This window comes from Gymnoscopelus microlampas, assembly GCF_963454915.1.
Source record: "Gymnoscopelus microlampas genome assembly, chromosome: 12".
NCBI lineage: Eukaryota > Metazoa > Chordata > Actinopteri > Myctophiformes > Myctophidae > Gymnoscopelus > Gymnoscopelus microlampas.
In genome coordinates, this window is record NC_139949.1 from 19,055,751 (window position 1) to 19,073,352 (window position 17,602).

At 42.4% G+C, this 17,602-nt stretch overlaps 1 protein-coding gene across 1 annotated transcript in view; it reads left to right on the plus strand.

The window, feature by feature from the left end:
- The first annotated feature begins 4,921 nt into the window (after positions 1 to 4,921).
- gbe1a (glucan (1,4-alpha-), branching enzyme 1a) overlaps positions 4,922 to 17,602 on the plus strand; it is a 158,866-nt gene continuing 146,185 nt past the window's right edge. Inside the window, exon 1 of the mRNA XM_084074745.1 lies at positions 4,922 to 5,133. Coding sequence (XP_083930871.1) covers positions 5,027 to 5,133 — 107 coding nt within the window. The 5' untranslated portion in view covers positions 4,922 to 5,026. The remainder of the gene's footprint in view (positions 5,134 to 17,602) is intronic.

Below are 17,602 nucleotides of genomic sequence, written 5' to 3' on the forward strand. Positions count from 1 at the left end.
ACAAATTAGAGATACAAGGTTGCTGTCCGGCTGTCACAGCATCGATTTGGACAAAGCTGTATGCCGTTGCTTGACATGTGCACACATTCACACACTCAAAATCATTCAGCTACACATTATGTGCAACATCTACAACACACCTTAAGAATAAGTGTTAACTTAACTCTGAGAGTATACAAATGTAACCAAAATATGTTCAAGTGGTTCAAGTGTTTAACACATGAACCTAAAGTGTCCCTATTCTAGCCATATCACAGAAGGCGAACATTTGGCCAAATTTGGGCAAAGCTTAGTTATTTTGGCAAAGAGATTTGCTGTAGAGGGGAAAAAATAGTTTCATGAGGATAGAGCCCTGTGGGACCCCAGTTAATGAAGAATATAGGGTTTTAGTGGATCATTTTATGACAAACTTTTATGTCAAAGCATCTCAATAGAATAATATTATTCTGTTAACAGTCTACTTGCAAGGGGCCTCATAAGCCCAATTTGTAAAGAATGGCATATTTGCTCCCTGTAAACAAAATTCATTCATTCATTCATTTTAAAACTTGCTCATTGCTTTCACAGTTGATTGTGTTTTCCAAATGATTTTCTATCATTTTACATTTTCTCTAGCAGTTGGGACTGGATTTTCTACCGCTGTGCCTCACTACTAGTACATACAGTACAGGCATGGGAACAACATGTCTGGTCACAGTTAGTCACAGAGAGATGTAGATGAGAGAGAGAGAGAGAGAGAGAGAGAGAGAGAGAGAGAGAGAGAGAGAGAGAGAGAGAGAGAGAGAGAGAGAGAGAGAGAGAGTTCTTCTTTTACTCACTAGTGACTGACTGCCCCCTCTAGTGGAGAAGATGAGGATTATGCCTTCATGGCTATGGACTGGAGGCATTGCCAGGCAAGAAGGTCAGATGCATGGCCGCTGGGGGGGATGGGGAGCTCTTTCATTGGACAGGGCCCCGCAAAAATACCACTGTTATTAGGGTTTATTTTTTAATTAACCACTTTGTCATTATTAATTCAAATTGCACATTTCAAATGTTCAATAATAGCATGTAGGTCAGCTATTTTCGAAATAATGAAACATTTTACGTGATTAATGGCTCAGAGGTTACTTCTATTTATTTGTCGAAGGGTTGACATTTCATTCACAGACTTATAGGTATGCTATGTCTCTGAAACAAACTGCAAATGTTTAATTTGGTTTAAAATGTTTGCCCCAGTCATACCACTCCAGTACAATTTGTGAACGTGAAAACTACAGCCCTTCCAGACTACTATAATACACGGTTTTCCGGCTTCCCCAAGAAATCAATTGATCGACTGCAACTCATCGAGAATACTGCGGCACACCTTCTTACCATATCCAGGAGAATTACTCCCATCTTAACTTCCTTGCACTGGTCACCAGTTACTGTACACTGTAGATATGGGATTGATTTTTAAATTGTATTGATTACTTGTAAGGCATGCATGGGACTGGCTCCAGGTTATACAGTATCTCTCAATTTCTAACCCTGAATGAACCTGCCTGAGATCATCAGAAAAAGCCCAGCTTACAATTCTGAGGTCATGGCTAAAAGGATGGAGGGCAAGCTTTCCCTCTCTGTCAGAGTATAATGGTCATTCATTTTGTCCATCCAACACTTTGGTCCCAAACAACATCATACAAACTACTGGCTCGATTGCCAGTGAATTTGCTATATGCACCTTCATGACCTCCACTGATTTTGGGGATCCCTTGTGGCCTTTCCTTTGATACCATCTGTAGGCCACAATTCCCTCTTTCAAGATAATTTAGATCAAAATCTAAAAGGCTGAATCATGAAACTTGCTAAGTGCACACTCCCTGGAGGATGACCCATACTGATTGGCGTGAGCTCACAACCTTTCCTCTAGCCCCACCCTCAGGCCAAAATGTCCACTTTGCACACATCTAATGATCTGCTGTAATGGATGGACTGCATAACTCACGGGACACATTCATGCTCCCCTGAGAGTTAACCCTACTAATTGTGGTGACCAAGCCATTGCCATTGGCCTGGTCTGGGCATGCCATGGAGGCAGGCTTGCCCACAAAATAAACTAGAAAAAGTGCTCCTCGGAGCACAGGTCTCCGCCAGGTCAGGTAGGTTATTGTGGCCTCCTGGTGGCGCTATAATAGGCCAATGTGAAAAGGGTGGCATTTCTTCTTAGGCCTTTCAATGGGACACTGCATTCATGATTTGAGGCATTTTGTTCCAAAATTGTGTTTTGCTAAATTAGACCTGCTGGTGGCGCTATAAAGGCCAATGTGAATGTGAAAAGGGGGGCATTTCTTCCTCGGCCTAGTGGGAATCTGCATGCAAACTTTCACGGAAATTGCACACTGCATTCATGTTTTGAGGCATTTTGTTTAAAACTGACCAATCCTGCAAACTTTGGAAGCCACTGTAAGCCAAATAGGATGGAATATGAAATATCGGACAGATCCATCAGAATCACATGACTATGGAGATGCAGTGTACCAATTTGCGTGTTTTTTGGACAGAATCTGAAGGAATAATCTCCAAAAATGTATTTTACATAAGTCGGCCTCCTGGTGGCGCTGTAAAAAGCAGATGTGAAAATTGCAGTCTAAAGTTTTTCCTTGGCCTCTAGGGAGTGTGCGTGCAAAGTTTCACGCAGATCGGTGCAGTTATAGTTAAAAATGCAAATCGGCCAGTTATAGCGCCACCATGAGGCTGATTTGAAAATGTTCAAGTGGCATTTCTTCCTCGGCCTAGTGGGAATGTGCGTGTGCAATTTTATGGAAATGGCAAGCTGCGTTCATGATTGGAGGCAGTTTGTTCAAAACGGACCAATCCTGCAAACTTTGGAAGCCAACCATAGAAAATCAGGATGGAATATGGGAAATCGGACAGATCCGTGTTGATCACATGACTATAGAGATACTGTGTACCGATTTGCATGATATTTGGATAAAATCTGTAGGAGTAATGTAAAAAAATGTGTTTTGCACAAATCGGCCTCCTGGTGGCGCTATAACAGGCCCATGTGAAAAAATTGGGGCAGAGGTTCTGAATTGGCATCCAGGGAGTGTGTGTGCACAGTTTCGGAGCGAACGGACCAACGGTGCCGGAGATTAGCTGGTAACACACAGACAGGACACACGCACGCACACACACACGGACGGACGGACGGACGGAGGGTAAAACATACTCTCTCGCCATGCCTTCGGCCTGGCGGAGACAAAAATGAGACAAAAGCGGATTTTTCCCCGTCAATATGGGTTGTGTCACAATTAAATATTGTTGTTTCAGACTGATAATTATCAATAATTAATTGAAATGCACATCAGTATGAGCATTTTATTATGGGGTGCAGAGCCGTCTGGGAGAAATGCGGGGCCCGGTGCGGAGTTGGCGAGCACGGACGCGCGCGCAGCGCGCGTGCGTGCGTGGAGTACCCGCGCGCGCGCGAAGCGCGCGCGCGCGATTTTTTTGCGGTTTCTGTTGGATATATCCGAGTTTTGGGTGGTTATTTGCGGTTATTTTTGCCCTCAAAACATTAAGTTGGGTGTCATGTTGGGTGTCATGTTAAAAAAAAAATGTTCCCGTTTTTTTGCGAGGCCCCCCGTAGCGCGGGGCCCGGTGCGGCCGCACCGTTCGCACCACCCTTCCTGCGGCTCTGATGGGGTGTGCCAAGTTTTACTTGTCAAGGAACTCCCCTGTTTCAGTAAAGGTCAAATGCTTCTGTTTCCCTCATCCTCTGGGCCTGTCAAGTACAATGCAGGTTCAATATGAAATATCATAGCCTACTGTATATGCATGATGGATGACATGGATAGATGTCTGAAAAATGTGTGCATACAACATGAACATGCATAAATGCATGGACAAATAGCAGAACAGCACATACTGTACATCCATGCATCATCTATAACAGAAGTTCCACCTCTACTCACCTTCCTTTGCTAGTCCACAAAACTGCAGCCCTCTCTCTCTCTCTCTCTCTCTCTCTCTCTCTCTCTCTCTCTCTCTCTCTCTCTCTCTCTCTCTCTCTCTCTCTCTCTCTCTCTCTCACACACACACACACACACACACACACACACACACACACACACACACACACACACACACACACACACACACACACACACACACACACACACACACATATTTGAGCAAAGTGGATGTAAAGTCCGGGGGTCCAGTGTGTGAATAGGTGCCTATAGATGTTACATCACATTATGTGTGTGTCACATTAACATTTGCTTGAACTTGAATGGGGGTATTCAGAGCGCTCTATGGGGGTATTGACTTGGAGGGGGAGTTTCCACAGGGGAGGAGGCAGTGATGAAAGAAGTACTCACTTGTTTTACTTAAGTAAAAGTATCAATACTGCAATGTAGTGTAGTGTTACAATAAGTCCCATATTCAAAATGTACTTGTCGTAAAAGTAAAGTATCGCCATTAAATATATACTTAAAAGTACCAAAAGTAAAAGTACTACATTTTCCCAAGTTCAAAATGTATAAACAATATATTTAATAGCCGAAAAAAGCAAAAGCCGATCTACAAGCTCACAATTGTGAGCTTGTAGATCTGCTATTTTCAAATGGCCGAAATATGCATAGGGCTGAATGGTTAATGTGTTTTGTAATAGCCTAATAATCAAAATCTACAAGGTAATACTAAAGTTTTCAAATAATTGTAGTGGAGTGAAAAAAGTACATGATTTGTTTCTGAGTAAAAGTACAGACAATTGGAAACACTCCAGTAAAGTAAAAGTACCTCAAAACTGTACTTGAGTACAGAGTACTTGAGTAAATGTACTCAGTTACTTTCCACCACTGGGAGGGGGGCGGGGACCGGGTACAAGCATACACATGTGTTCATAAAACAGTTGACGCCCCCTCGCTCCACCACGCGCAGTACTCGGGTAGTTTAAGTTCAGCTGAAGTCGTGTTGTGTGCCTGTATGAAACTGTGAAACAACTTAGTTCATATAACTTTTCCTCTCTCGTGCTTCAACACAAGCGTCAGATAAAATGGCTGAGGATTGTCCACCAGCAGAACTGCCTGAAATGCCTGACATTGACGAGTTCCACCGTGAAGACCCCTACATAACCCCGTATGTGGACGAGGTGCGCAGGAGGTAATAATCACTTCAACTGGCTTTGGTTATTGTTGTTGTTCTGATAAGGAAGAGCTCGCGCACTCTCTCTTTCTCTTTCTCTCTCTCTCTCTCTCTCTCTCTCTCTCTCTCTCTCTCTCTGATAAGGAAGAGCTCGCGCGCTCTCTCTTTCTCTTTCTCTCTCTCTGGTACGGGAGAGCTCTCTCTCTCTCTCTGATAAGGAAGAGCTCCTTCTCCCTCTCTCTCTCTCACACTCTCTCTGAAAAGGAAGAGCTCTCTCTCTCTCTCTCTCCCTCTCCCTCTCTCTCTCTCTCTCTCTCTCGCTCTCTCTCTGATCTTTGTAACCCAATACGTACGCGCACGGCGAACCCTGCGACTCAAAATAGTCCAGTGGTGGAAAGTAAATATACTTAGGTACTGTACTTAAGTACAATTTTGAGTTATTTTTTTTTACTTTCCTGGAGTATTTCCAAATGTCAGTACTTTCACTTCTACTCCACTACATCTCAGAGGCAAATATTGTACTTTTTACTCCACTACCATACCATTGATACTTTTACTCAAGTAAAAGTGGGAGTACTTCTTCCACTACTGGTGACCACCAAGACAGCAACATGCTGTTTCCACACACACACACACACACACACACACACACACACACACACACCACCAGCACACTGCTGTCACTGTGACATTGGCGAAGGTTACAATGAGTGCCGTACGTGTCACGGTTCAACGCACTGCTCATAGTCATAGGGCATATATAGCAGCCTATAGCAGTGTTTCTCTAACTTTATTATGTCAAGGACCCCCAAATTGATCCATATTTGGCCGTGGACCCCCCCCCCGCCCCCACCAACGTTGTACCAATGTATTCAATGAATTGAAATTGAATGCACATGGACTCCAATGGAAACAAGCCATAGCGCTTTCTTGAATTCATTCCCTCATTTTTAGCAGCAGAATTTGTATTAAACTGTACTTTCTGTGCTTGTTTTGCAAACTGTTAAAATTATCCCTGGCTAATAGGCCTTATAACCAGTAATACATTATAATTGCCCCTCTATAACTGAAATGTAAAATTTAAAACACCATAAATATGTTTTTTTAATTTTAGAAATAGCTCATCTTTCACTCAATAGGGACAAGTTGGTGATTTGTCCATGTGCGGTTCAGCCATAGAGTTAGGGTCCAGCCCTATGGAATGCATGTGCTAATAAAGAAGTAATTAAAATATTGCTTTGATGCTCATATTAACCTTGGGAAGCATTAAGTTGTTTTTTAGGTAGCACATGCATTCCATTTTGCATTGTTTTTTTGTTTTTTTGTTATCTTTTCTATTAATATGATGGTGGATTCAAGTTCATGTGTTTTTTCAGATATTCAACCACTTTACCTCTCAACACTAGCACACTTGACCTTTGGCTCTGCACATGGTCTACTATTTTTCAGGATGCTTGGGTTCAAGTTCCTATCACACAAAGATTTGGCGGCACCCCTGTAGTAACTCTGAGGACTCCCTTGGGGTCTCAGACTGCCTGTTGAAGACCCATGGTCATTTAGAGCAGCACAGCGTTTGGAGTAGGCAATTAGATAGACAGCTTTTTCAGAGGTGATTGTAATTTAAAACAATGACTGATGGAAAGCTGGCACGGTGACACAACGCCTTCGTGCTCGAATAGATGTTGTGATATGACGGCTGCACTCCTTGACCAAAAATAAATACTCTCCTTCCACCGGGGAGGACTTGATTGAAGTTAATGAGTGATAATGCGGCTTGTAATTGAGGCCAGGCTAAGGTTAGGACAGAAATGGCCCTGGCTGTCACAGCCCTAATATCTTCATGTCACGGCCAATTATTAATAGGTGGTCGGTAATTTAAACCAGGGCATATATCACCAGATTCTAATTCACAGCTTTGATACAGATTAGTAAACTACATGATATTCCTCTCTGTCTTGAATGGCTGCTGAATGAGAGCCTGTGTTGTGTGTTACATCATGGTGTCGAGTCATAGACAGTGGAGTTGGATGGAGCTGTAGACTTTTCTTTTACTTTTTTTGCGATTTTGTTATATGCCGCTCACTTGGTAATAGTCCTTAGCCATGGATTGATTATGAGGATGGTATAGGTTATAGGCCTAGTTAGCAGTATGTGTGTACACACCTGTGCGAGGGTGTGCATGCCCGTGTGTGTGTGCGTGGTATTATTTGAGCTTGTTAAGTCAGCATCTCCCACCTAAAGTCAATCTATGACAGCATGGTAAGGAGAGAGAGAGAGAGAGAGAGAGAGAGGGAGAGAGAGAGAGAGAGAGAGAGAGAGAGAGAGAGAGAGAGCGAGTGAGCAAGCGAGCTTGACAGCATGGTAAGGGGGGATAGAGAGAGAGGGGGAGAGTGTGACAGCATGGTAAGGCAAAAGAGAGAGAGAGAGAGAGAGAGAGAGAGAGAGAGAGAGAGAGAGAGAGAGAGAGAGAGAGAGAGAGAGAGGATGTGTGTTTTAGTCAAGCATTGTCAGCACTAGTCTACCTTATCTGCCATCCGGGAGCTGATGCTATGCTTTTCTTAAGCATTATCGCAATGCATTCCCTCATGAATGTGAAATTTATGTATTTCTCAGTTTTGAAGAAACTTCTTGACAGTCGCACAAGTCACACAGGCACACATAAGTCACATAAACTCTCAACTAAAAGTGAAGAGAGAGAGTAAAAGAATCTCGGTTCAAAGCTAATTTTAAACTTATTCAGGCAGAAAGTCGGAAACAGATACTTTGTGGTTTTGTGATAAATCTACATTCTCTGTTTGTGTTTTGCAGCCAGAGCTGTCTGCACAATGGTGACGTTAACATGCTGAATCCTTCAGTGTATTCATGTGATTAACACATGTTTTTAAATGTATATTGAGGTGGCCGAGCATTATCACAGTATCCTTAAACCAAGTATAAAAAAGTATCAAGTTTTATATGAACAATTATGAAAAAGCCTGTCCAATAAATGAAGGCATACAACACAGTTGAGGAAGTTTCAAGAACATGGCCACCCCATTTTTCATTAGTTCTATTAGCCAGCTCTTTCAGCATTATAATTAATTATGTTTTATTAATTTATACATTTTTACAAATCAATCAAACAAACAATCAATCAATCGACTGATTGACAACCAATAACCAACCAGTTAATCCAGTGTGTTGCATAAAATGGACATGGTTACAATTGCCTTAATTTAATATTTTATATCACCTACCATACCCCCCCCCCCCCCCCCCCCAACACACACACCACATTAAAAATAACTTGCACACTTCCCACCTATCATCTTCCCTTCCTTTACTCATTATTCACTTGTCTTATGTTTTCTCTCTGATTCCATCACTCTCCAACTGCTTCCTCACTGCTTGCTCAAAGTCATGCCAAAACAAACAGCCAATTATTAGCAGATAAAAACCATGGAGAGCGAGAGCTAGTTGCTTAATTCCTCCCCGGTGCCTTGTCATGCCCACCCCACGTCTGATTTATTGTTATTGACGGAGACATTACCGAGGCCATGTCATTTCTAGCTCTGATGAATTCCTTTGTCATGCCTCTAATTTGTAGCGGGTATCATCATTTCCTTTGAATGACCATGCATACACACTTGGCTGTGGGAAGTACAAACAATCCTCATCTGATTGATTGCTTATATCTGTCTTAACCCATTCAATCCGGGAACACACCTCTGTCATTTTTAGATGTCTTTGGCTATTTTCTGAAACATTGTGAAAAAGTTCTGCAAATCTTTGAATTTATATTTTTTGCTTAAATCTTTGCTTCTGGGGATTCTACAAATGTCTTCTAAATCCTACCAGTTTTCTGAAAAAAAATATGTTTCTATGTCAGTGGTCCCCAAACTTTTTCATGTCAAGGACCCCCAAAATGTATTTTTGTACGTCCAAATATGTATTTGGACCCCCATCTCAAAATATTTTGTTCCAGGGACCCCCAGAAGCAAAGATTTGAGTTAAATTATTTTGCTTATAATATTCAAAGATTTGCACCAATTTTCAAGATTATTCAAAAATAGCAGATAACCCTAACCCAAACTTACAAAGCTTGTATATCTGCTATTTTTGAATATCCCAAAGAAGTCGAAAAATGGCACATGATGCGTTCCCGGTCTTAATGGGTTAATGGTTTCCTGTCCTCCATCCCTAAACATTCCTGCCAAGGTATCTTGGCAACACGTCAATCCTCACCCAAAAAAGCCACAAATAAGTCACGCGGATAGGGCAGTGGGATGGAGCAGAAAGAGGCAAGAGAGGCGGGCAGAAATTCAATTAGCCGTGGTCGTATTTTCCTGGCGTCCGTGCGGCGAATATTTTAAAAATGTTCACAAAAAAAGAAAGAATAAAAATAGGAATTTTCTCCCTCATTGTGTGGAGCTGCACAAATTTGTTTACATGTGTTGGTAATGTGGCTGGCTAGGTTCAGATGGCTCCTCTCCCATCCCAGATGCCTCTAACAAGAGGAAGAACTGTGTAGCGCAATGCCAAGCATAGAGCCATATGGAGGTAAATGGATGAACAGAATGTACCCCTCCCCTCCCAATCCCACCTCACCCCCTGCATGGTTCCATCCAAACTTCCAGGTTGCTGGGGATGGTAGTTAAACAAATGCAGAGGCAGTCACTCAAGCGTCGTGATCACTCCTCTCGCGCACCTCTTTCCCACGGCGGATACATTCAGCGCGTTAAATTCAGCCTCATTCTGAGTAGGTTGAGTCTCCGAGCATCTTCGGTTGAGCATCTTCCGGCCGTGTGGATGATGAAGCAGCGGGGAAGCAATCTCTAACGGTTCCTCAAGCCGGCGCTTCTTTTTTTGTGTGTAACTTTTGATCTTTTAAATCTATGAAGGTTTGCAGCTTAAAGGTGTTGTAGGCCTCACCCCCGCAGGACATCTGCCCTGCCCGACTCTATTCAGCCTTCAGTATAATCGTCTCTGATTCAGAACCTGATGCGAGAGAGTCCTCGGTGCGTGTGGGTGTTCAAGTCTTTTTTTTTCGATATATATTTATCTTTATGAATACAAACCAGCAAAACACATCACTTCAAATCACTTGCTATACTGCACCACAAATATAACAGAGAAATAAACAAATAATAGCAATAAAATATCGAAAAAGACAGACCTAATGTAATACATTTACGTATTACCCTAAATTATAATACAATAATTTGTTGTCAAAATACTTTTTTCTTATATATTTTGTAACAGGACATTTGGGCTGTATGGTATATTTTTCAAGTATCAAACATGGAAGAAAGAAAACCTTATTTGACACAGGAACAGTACTCTTCCTCAGACCATGTTTTTCAAAAGCACCATTTCCATTCTAAGGCCCTGTCCCAGGGGGCCAGTGTTATCGAACAACTTAAAACAGGCTGTGAAAAAAACAACAAACGTAAAAGACAACAATGCAATGTTATTGAGAAACATGGACTTGAATAAAACATGCGTTCCAGGCAGCATGCATAACTGGCTTTGACGTGATGAGAAACACTGCAGCTTTGCCTCGCTTCTAATTTCATTAAATGTTTAACCCATTCAATCCGGGAACGAGTGCCGCGCTATGATTGAGCTTGTAGATCTGCTATTTTTGAAAAATCTCAAACATTTGTGCAAATCTTTGAATATATATATTTTGAAAGCGAACACTTGTAACTCAAATCTTTGCTTCTGGGGGTCCCTGGAACAAAATATTTTATTCAAAGACTTGCACATATTTTCAATATCTTTCAAAAATAGCAGATCTACAAGCTCATAGTGAGCCGTGCTATGAGCTTGTATGCATCTGCTATTTTTGAATAGCCAAAGAAATATAAAAATGACACAGATTCTTTCCCGGTCTAAATAGGTTAAATAAGCAGGCATTTCGTGCCAGTCTACCTGCCTGGCAGTCGGGCGGTCAGAGCAAGGCTGCGTGGCAGATAAGGGGGTGACGGTCTGTGCTATTCATGAGCTTTGGTTGTTGTTAGCATGCATTGGAAGTTTAGAGAAGCTCTTTGTTTCTCTTCAGCGCTTTCCTGCACTGTAATTGTCCTTTAGTAACATTTTGTAGTAACATTTTACTTTTACATGTTGGGCATTGAGCTGAGGATGCTCTAATCCAGAATGCTTTATGATGAGAGTTTTCCGTATACCGGTTGAAAAGGTTTTCGCTGAATGCTGATGGAAGTGTCACATGGCCGTGCGTTTGAAGAGGCTTGTCTGTTGTGAAGGTTGTTGTGAGACAGCTGTTTGGCCATCTTGTGATATACAACTGTCGGCAATAATAGATAATAAAGATTTGTTGGACACACATTGGCAGACCACACTGTAGATTGAACCATGTCAATAGGTTAATATTACAATATATTGTAATATTACAACATTACTTTTAGCAATTTTTTGGGGGGGATTTTCTTACCTTTTCAAGTAGTCACAGAATATTTATTTGTATGGTGAATGTCTTATTTATTTATTTATTTATTTATGTATTTATTTATTCATTAGATGCTTCCTACAACATATGCAAGGTGAAAAGAAATTGAACTTTTTTTGCATCTGGGTCTTGCAGGGTCAAAGAAAAATTCAAATGGATTGAGAGCACTCATTTTACAGCGCTCTTGGTATACCCACAGAATTAATTACATGCAGAAACACCTCACAAAATGGGAGGGATTAGCCTAAGTGTTTTTAAAAAGCTGAGTTAACCCATTAAGACCGGGAAAGAATCTCAGAAAGAATTTCTTTGGCTACTAAAAAAATTGCAGATATACAAGCTCATAGCTTATAGATCTGCTATTCCTTTTTGAAAAATCGTGATTTATTTTGCAAATCTTTGAATCTTTGAAAGATATATATATATATATATATATATATATATATATATATATATATATATATATATATTTAAAGCGAACATTTTTAAAAATATTTAGTTCCAGGGTCCTCCAGAAGCAAAGATTTGTCGTCACGATTTAAAAAAAAAATAGCAGATCTACAAGCTCATAGCGCGGCACTCGCCGCGCTATGAGCTTGTAGATCTGCTATTTTTGAATAGCCAAAAGAGATCTAAAGTGACACAGATGCGTACCCGGATTGAATGGATTAATACCGCTCCGTTAATGTGCTTTTTCCTGGCAGGATTTGAGGTCCCACCCAGCCTCTAGAAGGCACAGTGAATAATGCCACCAAATCCAAAACCTTGTGTGCCACTGGGACTGATCGTCTGCTGCATGACAATGCTGCATAATTAATTGTGTACGATCGCACAAGGTGATTACAGCTTACGCCATCATTAATAGTCATGGCATGTGGGCACACAGCAGTGACATTATTACACAATAAGCACACTAAAGTTATACTTATTTAAGAATGCCATTTTTAAGTCTTAACTCTCCCAACATTTGTGTTAGCGCGTGCGTGTGTAGTCTACAGTAGGTGCTTACATGCTTACTATGTGTGTCTACTATCTGCATAGTGTGTGAGTGTGTGGGGTGTATATCAGTTGTGTCCCCTGCAGCTGCCTTCCAACTTATTGGTGTCAAACCAGAGAAAAGAGGGTGGAGATGGAGATTGAATAAGACTCATATGAGAGAGAGAGAGAGAGAGAGAGAGAGAGAGAGAGGGAGGGAGAGGGAGGGAGGGAGAGAGAGAGAGAGATGGGGGGGTAGTGCTGGTGGCTGTCCTTTTCATTTTTACAGTATACATATTCCGTATGTGGGGTGGGTTGGGGGGGGTGAAATAGATTAACCCATTAAGACCGGGAACGCATCTGTGTGTCATTTTTGACTGGTGCCAACCACTCCTACATTTGACTTTGTCCGTGTGTCTGTATGTCCGTCCGTCCGTATGATTGGTCAAGCTTCACGTGACACATGGCAATATGTTGTCACGTGTCACGTGACAACATATTGTTGCTGATTGCAACACAAGGATGCAACCAGTTACACTTTCAAAGGCACCACTCTCTTCACACTGGGTGTGATTTTTAGCGCCGCTAGCCGCTCTATACCTGACTTTGTCCGTGTCAGCAAAAGTGATTGGTCAAGCTTCACGTGACACATGGCTATAAACACATTATAAACACATATCGATGACAAAATGTATCAAAGGTGCCGCTACCTTCACACAGGGTGTGATTTTTAGATTTCTTTGGGCTATTCAAAAATAGCAGATCTACAAGCTCATAGCGTGGCACCGAGCGCCGTGCTATGAGCTTGTAGATCTGCTATTTTTGGGGGGAAAATCTTGGAAAATACGTGCAAATCTTTGAATATTTATAAACATTTTTAACTCAAATCTTTTCTTCTAGGGGTCCCTGGAACAAAATATTTTGAGATGGGGGTCCGCGGCCAAATACATATAATTTTGGGGGTCCTTGACATGAAAAAAAGAGAACCACTGATTATAGCAACATACGTTTTTTCCAAAAAACTGTTAGGATTTAGAAGACATTTTGTAGAATTGCCCAGAAGCAAAGATTTGTGTTACAAAAGTTTGCTTTAAAAATCTCTATATTCAAAGATTTGCACAAAATGTTCACGATTGTACACAGATGCGTTCCCGGTCGTAATGGGTTAAAACAAGACTGGGTCAGAACTGTGGTTAGTGACAGCGTCTTTTGTTTTCGTGACAAATGCTCAACGGAATTGGCTGCGACGCTCCTTACGCCACAGGGCGATCATGGTAAGTTCTAGAATCACCCCAGACACTGGCTGTCTGCACTTCTTCTATCCCGCCTGTGAGCCCTCGTGTCAGCCAGACCGCAACTTGTGCTCTGCTCTGCTCACTACATCCCATAGCCTGGAGGGACAGTTGTCAGGCCAACAGAGGCTAGACAAAATCATCATACTGTATGTAGCCTGGAGGGACAGACAACTGCTCGGCGACTGGCTAGTCCTTTTACTAGGCTAACCGGGCCGACCAACGCTGTTTATAATTCATGTCAGTCACACGTTCATTTGTTATACTGGTCTATGGCTGGCCCCGCCAAAAACTAAGCTACACAGTACAATCCAGACTATTAATTTAACTCTGAATGTGTAGTTCAATGGATCCTCGCGTGTCCGCCTGAAGACTCCTTTCCTGCACGATCAGTGGCTACTATGGCTCATTGGTACTGCCGTTCTGCCTCTCGTTTGGCAAGGAGGAGAGAGAATGTGTAACGGGGGTAAGGGACGTATGTCAATGAGAGAGGAGAGTGAGGTGAAATGGGGTAAGGACATACGTCAGGGAGAGAGGAAATGAGGAGAATAACCCTTTAAGACCTGGAACGCATCTGTGTCACTTTAGATTTCTTTGGCTATCCAAAAATAGCAGATATACAAGCTCATAGCGCGGCACCGAGTGCCGCGCTATGAGCTTGTAGATCTGCTATTTTTGAAAAATCGCGATTTAGAAAACATTCTTAGACTTGGCCTCAGGTCTTAATGGGATAAGGTGGTAGGGGGTAAGGACATACATCATGGAGAGAGGAAAGGAGGGGAGTGACGGTGGAAGGGGGTAAAGGACATGTACGCTAGGGAGAAAGGAAGGGGAGAAAAGAGGGCAGGGGTGGACTGACTGAAGGAGAGAAGAGAAGAGGCTGAGTGGGAGAGGTGAGGTGAGGGAATGGGGGGGTGGGGTGGTTGGGGGGTTGAGAAAGTGATGATGTCTAATCATTGGAGAAAGGCAGTGACGATGCGCATGAGAGAGAGAGAGCATGCGAGAGTGAGTGTTGCGTGAGGAAAAGAGAGCGGGGAGAAAGAGAAAGGATCAGTACTCTTTCTTTCTTTCCTTCTCTCTCCACCTCAGGGCCATTAATTCACTTTCTTTCACATCGGCTACATCTGTAACGAGGGGTCTCGGCACCCATTCCATCCTCTCTGGAGACTCCAGCGGTAATCTACATTAAGCCTTCGTGTGTGTGTGTGTGTGTGTGTGTGTGTGTGTGTGTGTGTGTGTGTGTGTGTGTGTGTGTGTGTGTGTGTGTGTGTGTGTGTGTGTGTGCGTGTGCGTGTGAGAGAGAGGTTTCTATGAGAGAGTAGAGATAAAATAGAAGGGTTTCATCAGAGAGAGAGAGAGAGGGAGAGAAGGGGATTCTATTACAGAGTGAGAGAGAGAGAGAGCGAGCGTTATTCACTAGTTTTTCATTATTATCATTGTTTGGTTGTTTATTTCCTCATCTTCATGTTATATATACTGTACCGGAATGCTCGTGCCCGATTACGCTCGCTCACATTTTTTTGAGTGGACCATTCGCCCTGCTTGAGCGGAACGCTCGCCCCCCGGCGGCGGACCACTCGCCCCGCCGGTGCGGAACACTCGCTTCAGACGGCGCTCCGTCTCAAGCAGACTTGAGCCACGAGAGGCACCGCCGAGCGAGCTCAGGCGAGCGAGTCGCCGTGAAGAACGTGGCAAAGTCCGCTTCAGCCAATTTTAAATCATCGCCCATATATGGGCATGACCGTTTTTGTGCCCACATATGGAGCTGACTGATTTGGTTGCGCCTGGTGCGCCATGACGACACATCGAGGTTAGACAACACACTCCCTATTTGGGCGTAGCTGCTTTGGGAACTCCTTATATTGTTATGGCATATGTCATAGTGACATGAGCGTGACAACGTGATCCACCGGTTCCCGATCAGCCAGAATCAGCCAGAATCAGCCAGAGCATGCATTATGCAAAGTATAAAAAGTTGTTCTTTCCAAAACCTTAGAAATTCTACAGGGTGGGTTGTTCAGTCATTTACCTGTTAGTAGTGAGCTTGTTATCTGGCACAGTTTGTGGCAATGCCCCTATGTTTCCCATCAGCACACTGTTAACACATTTGTTTTGGCTGTACTGTCCGCTGAAACCCAAAGCCTTTGTAATACATGAAACGCCCAGGAGACTGGCCGTTTCTCGGACACTGAAAGCTACTGCGCCTGGCTCTGGTGCCGCGTTTAACACGACACGCTCAACCACAAGTTGCTCAGGGCACTTGCTTTGCTGCCATCGGAATAGTAACTGAATCCCTAAAAGGGCCATCTCACATTCTTTATATAGCAAAACCCACAGCTGCATGACTCGCTGTTTGTAGTTGCAGGCCCATTCTGTCTGAGGGATGATATGCCTTAAATAAATTGGCTACTCAGGGTGTTTTGTTCTCGTGATCTTGTGAGGAATTCAGTAAAGAAGTACAGTAAGTAAGGCTTTTATTTGCTGCACATAGCACCTTTCAAAACAATAACATAAAAGTGATTTACCGTTATTAAACAACATTGGACCATTTTGCCAATTTCCTATCCCTTCTTGGCTGTCCTAACCTGAATTCATATCAGCTTAGTTCACTCTCATGAACAAAGGCAAGGCAATTCCTAAGATGCCTATGAGATGGCTTTGTGTAAAGTGCGCGGTTACAAGTAATTGTTGTTGCTTTTGTGTTCGGTTGCTCCCGCCTGGAACGTACTTGGTAAAGAAAGACTGGCATTGCAGTTATGTTTGAACACAGGGGAGCAATGGGGTCTTCAGGCACTTACTATAACGCCAGATCCATTATAGCTAATGTGTGAGTGTCTAGATACAACTGTACTTGGTAGGGAAGTGCACTGCCATATATTTAGAGTGGAAGACCGCATAGACCTCTGGAAGAAACTGCCTTTAGAGAATTTGACCTCTAGCTAGATTCATTTAAAAACAATGCCAACTGTATTGTAACATCTAATGTCAAGGTTGCCATGCCATTCTGTACATCAAGAGGACCACAATGGAAATAAGTCCTTCTTTGTTATTTACATTTTGACTTACTGTATTGTATGTGTTTTTTTGGGTAGCACTTGCTATGCATCCCATGTCTATAAATGCATTATAAGCATACTTTATAATGCCTTATGATCTGCTTATAACACGGTATAATTGTAGTTATACGAACTCACAAGTACTCATCATGCTTTATGACAATAATCATGACACATTATATAGAAAGAGAACGTGGCGTCACACCATTGAAAGTAATAACTGTAAACCTCACAAGATGGCGCCACCTGTCCATTGAACTCAATGGACGGGGGAGGGGGTCGCTCGTTCTTGATAACACATTATATAATGACTCATAAGGTCAAGTATAAATGCGGTGTAATAATCTGTTTAACACTGTATAATTGCAGGTATAAGTGATCATACGTACTCATAATGTAATCATAACATATTATAAAGCCTATTATAATGAGTCATAAGGTCAAGTATTATAATAATTCATAATTACACATAATGCAGCTGCCTACGTGTAAAGCCAGAGGCATGATCCCTTAAGGATTCAAACCACTATATCCATGGTAGTGGGAGGGAATTTTACCGCTGTGTCATCTTTTTTTTTTTATCGCTCAAGAACAAATGCCAACGCACAGTGGACAGGCTTGCATTACGCTACTTTGTTAAACAGATCAGACCTACTAGGTTGCATGCCATACAGCAGTGGTTCTCAAACTTTTTCATGTCAAGGTCCCCCAAAATG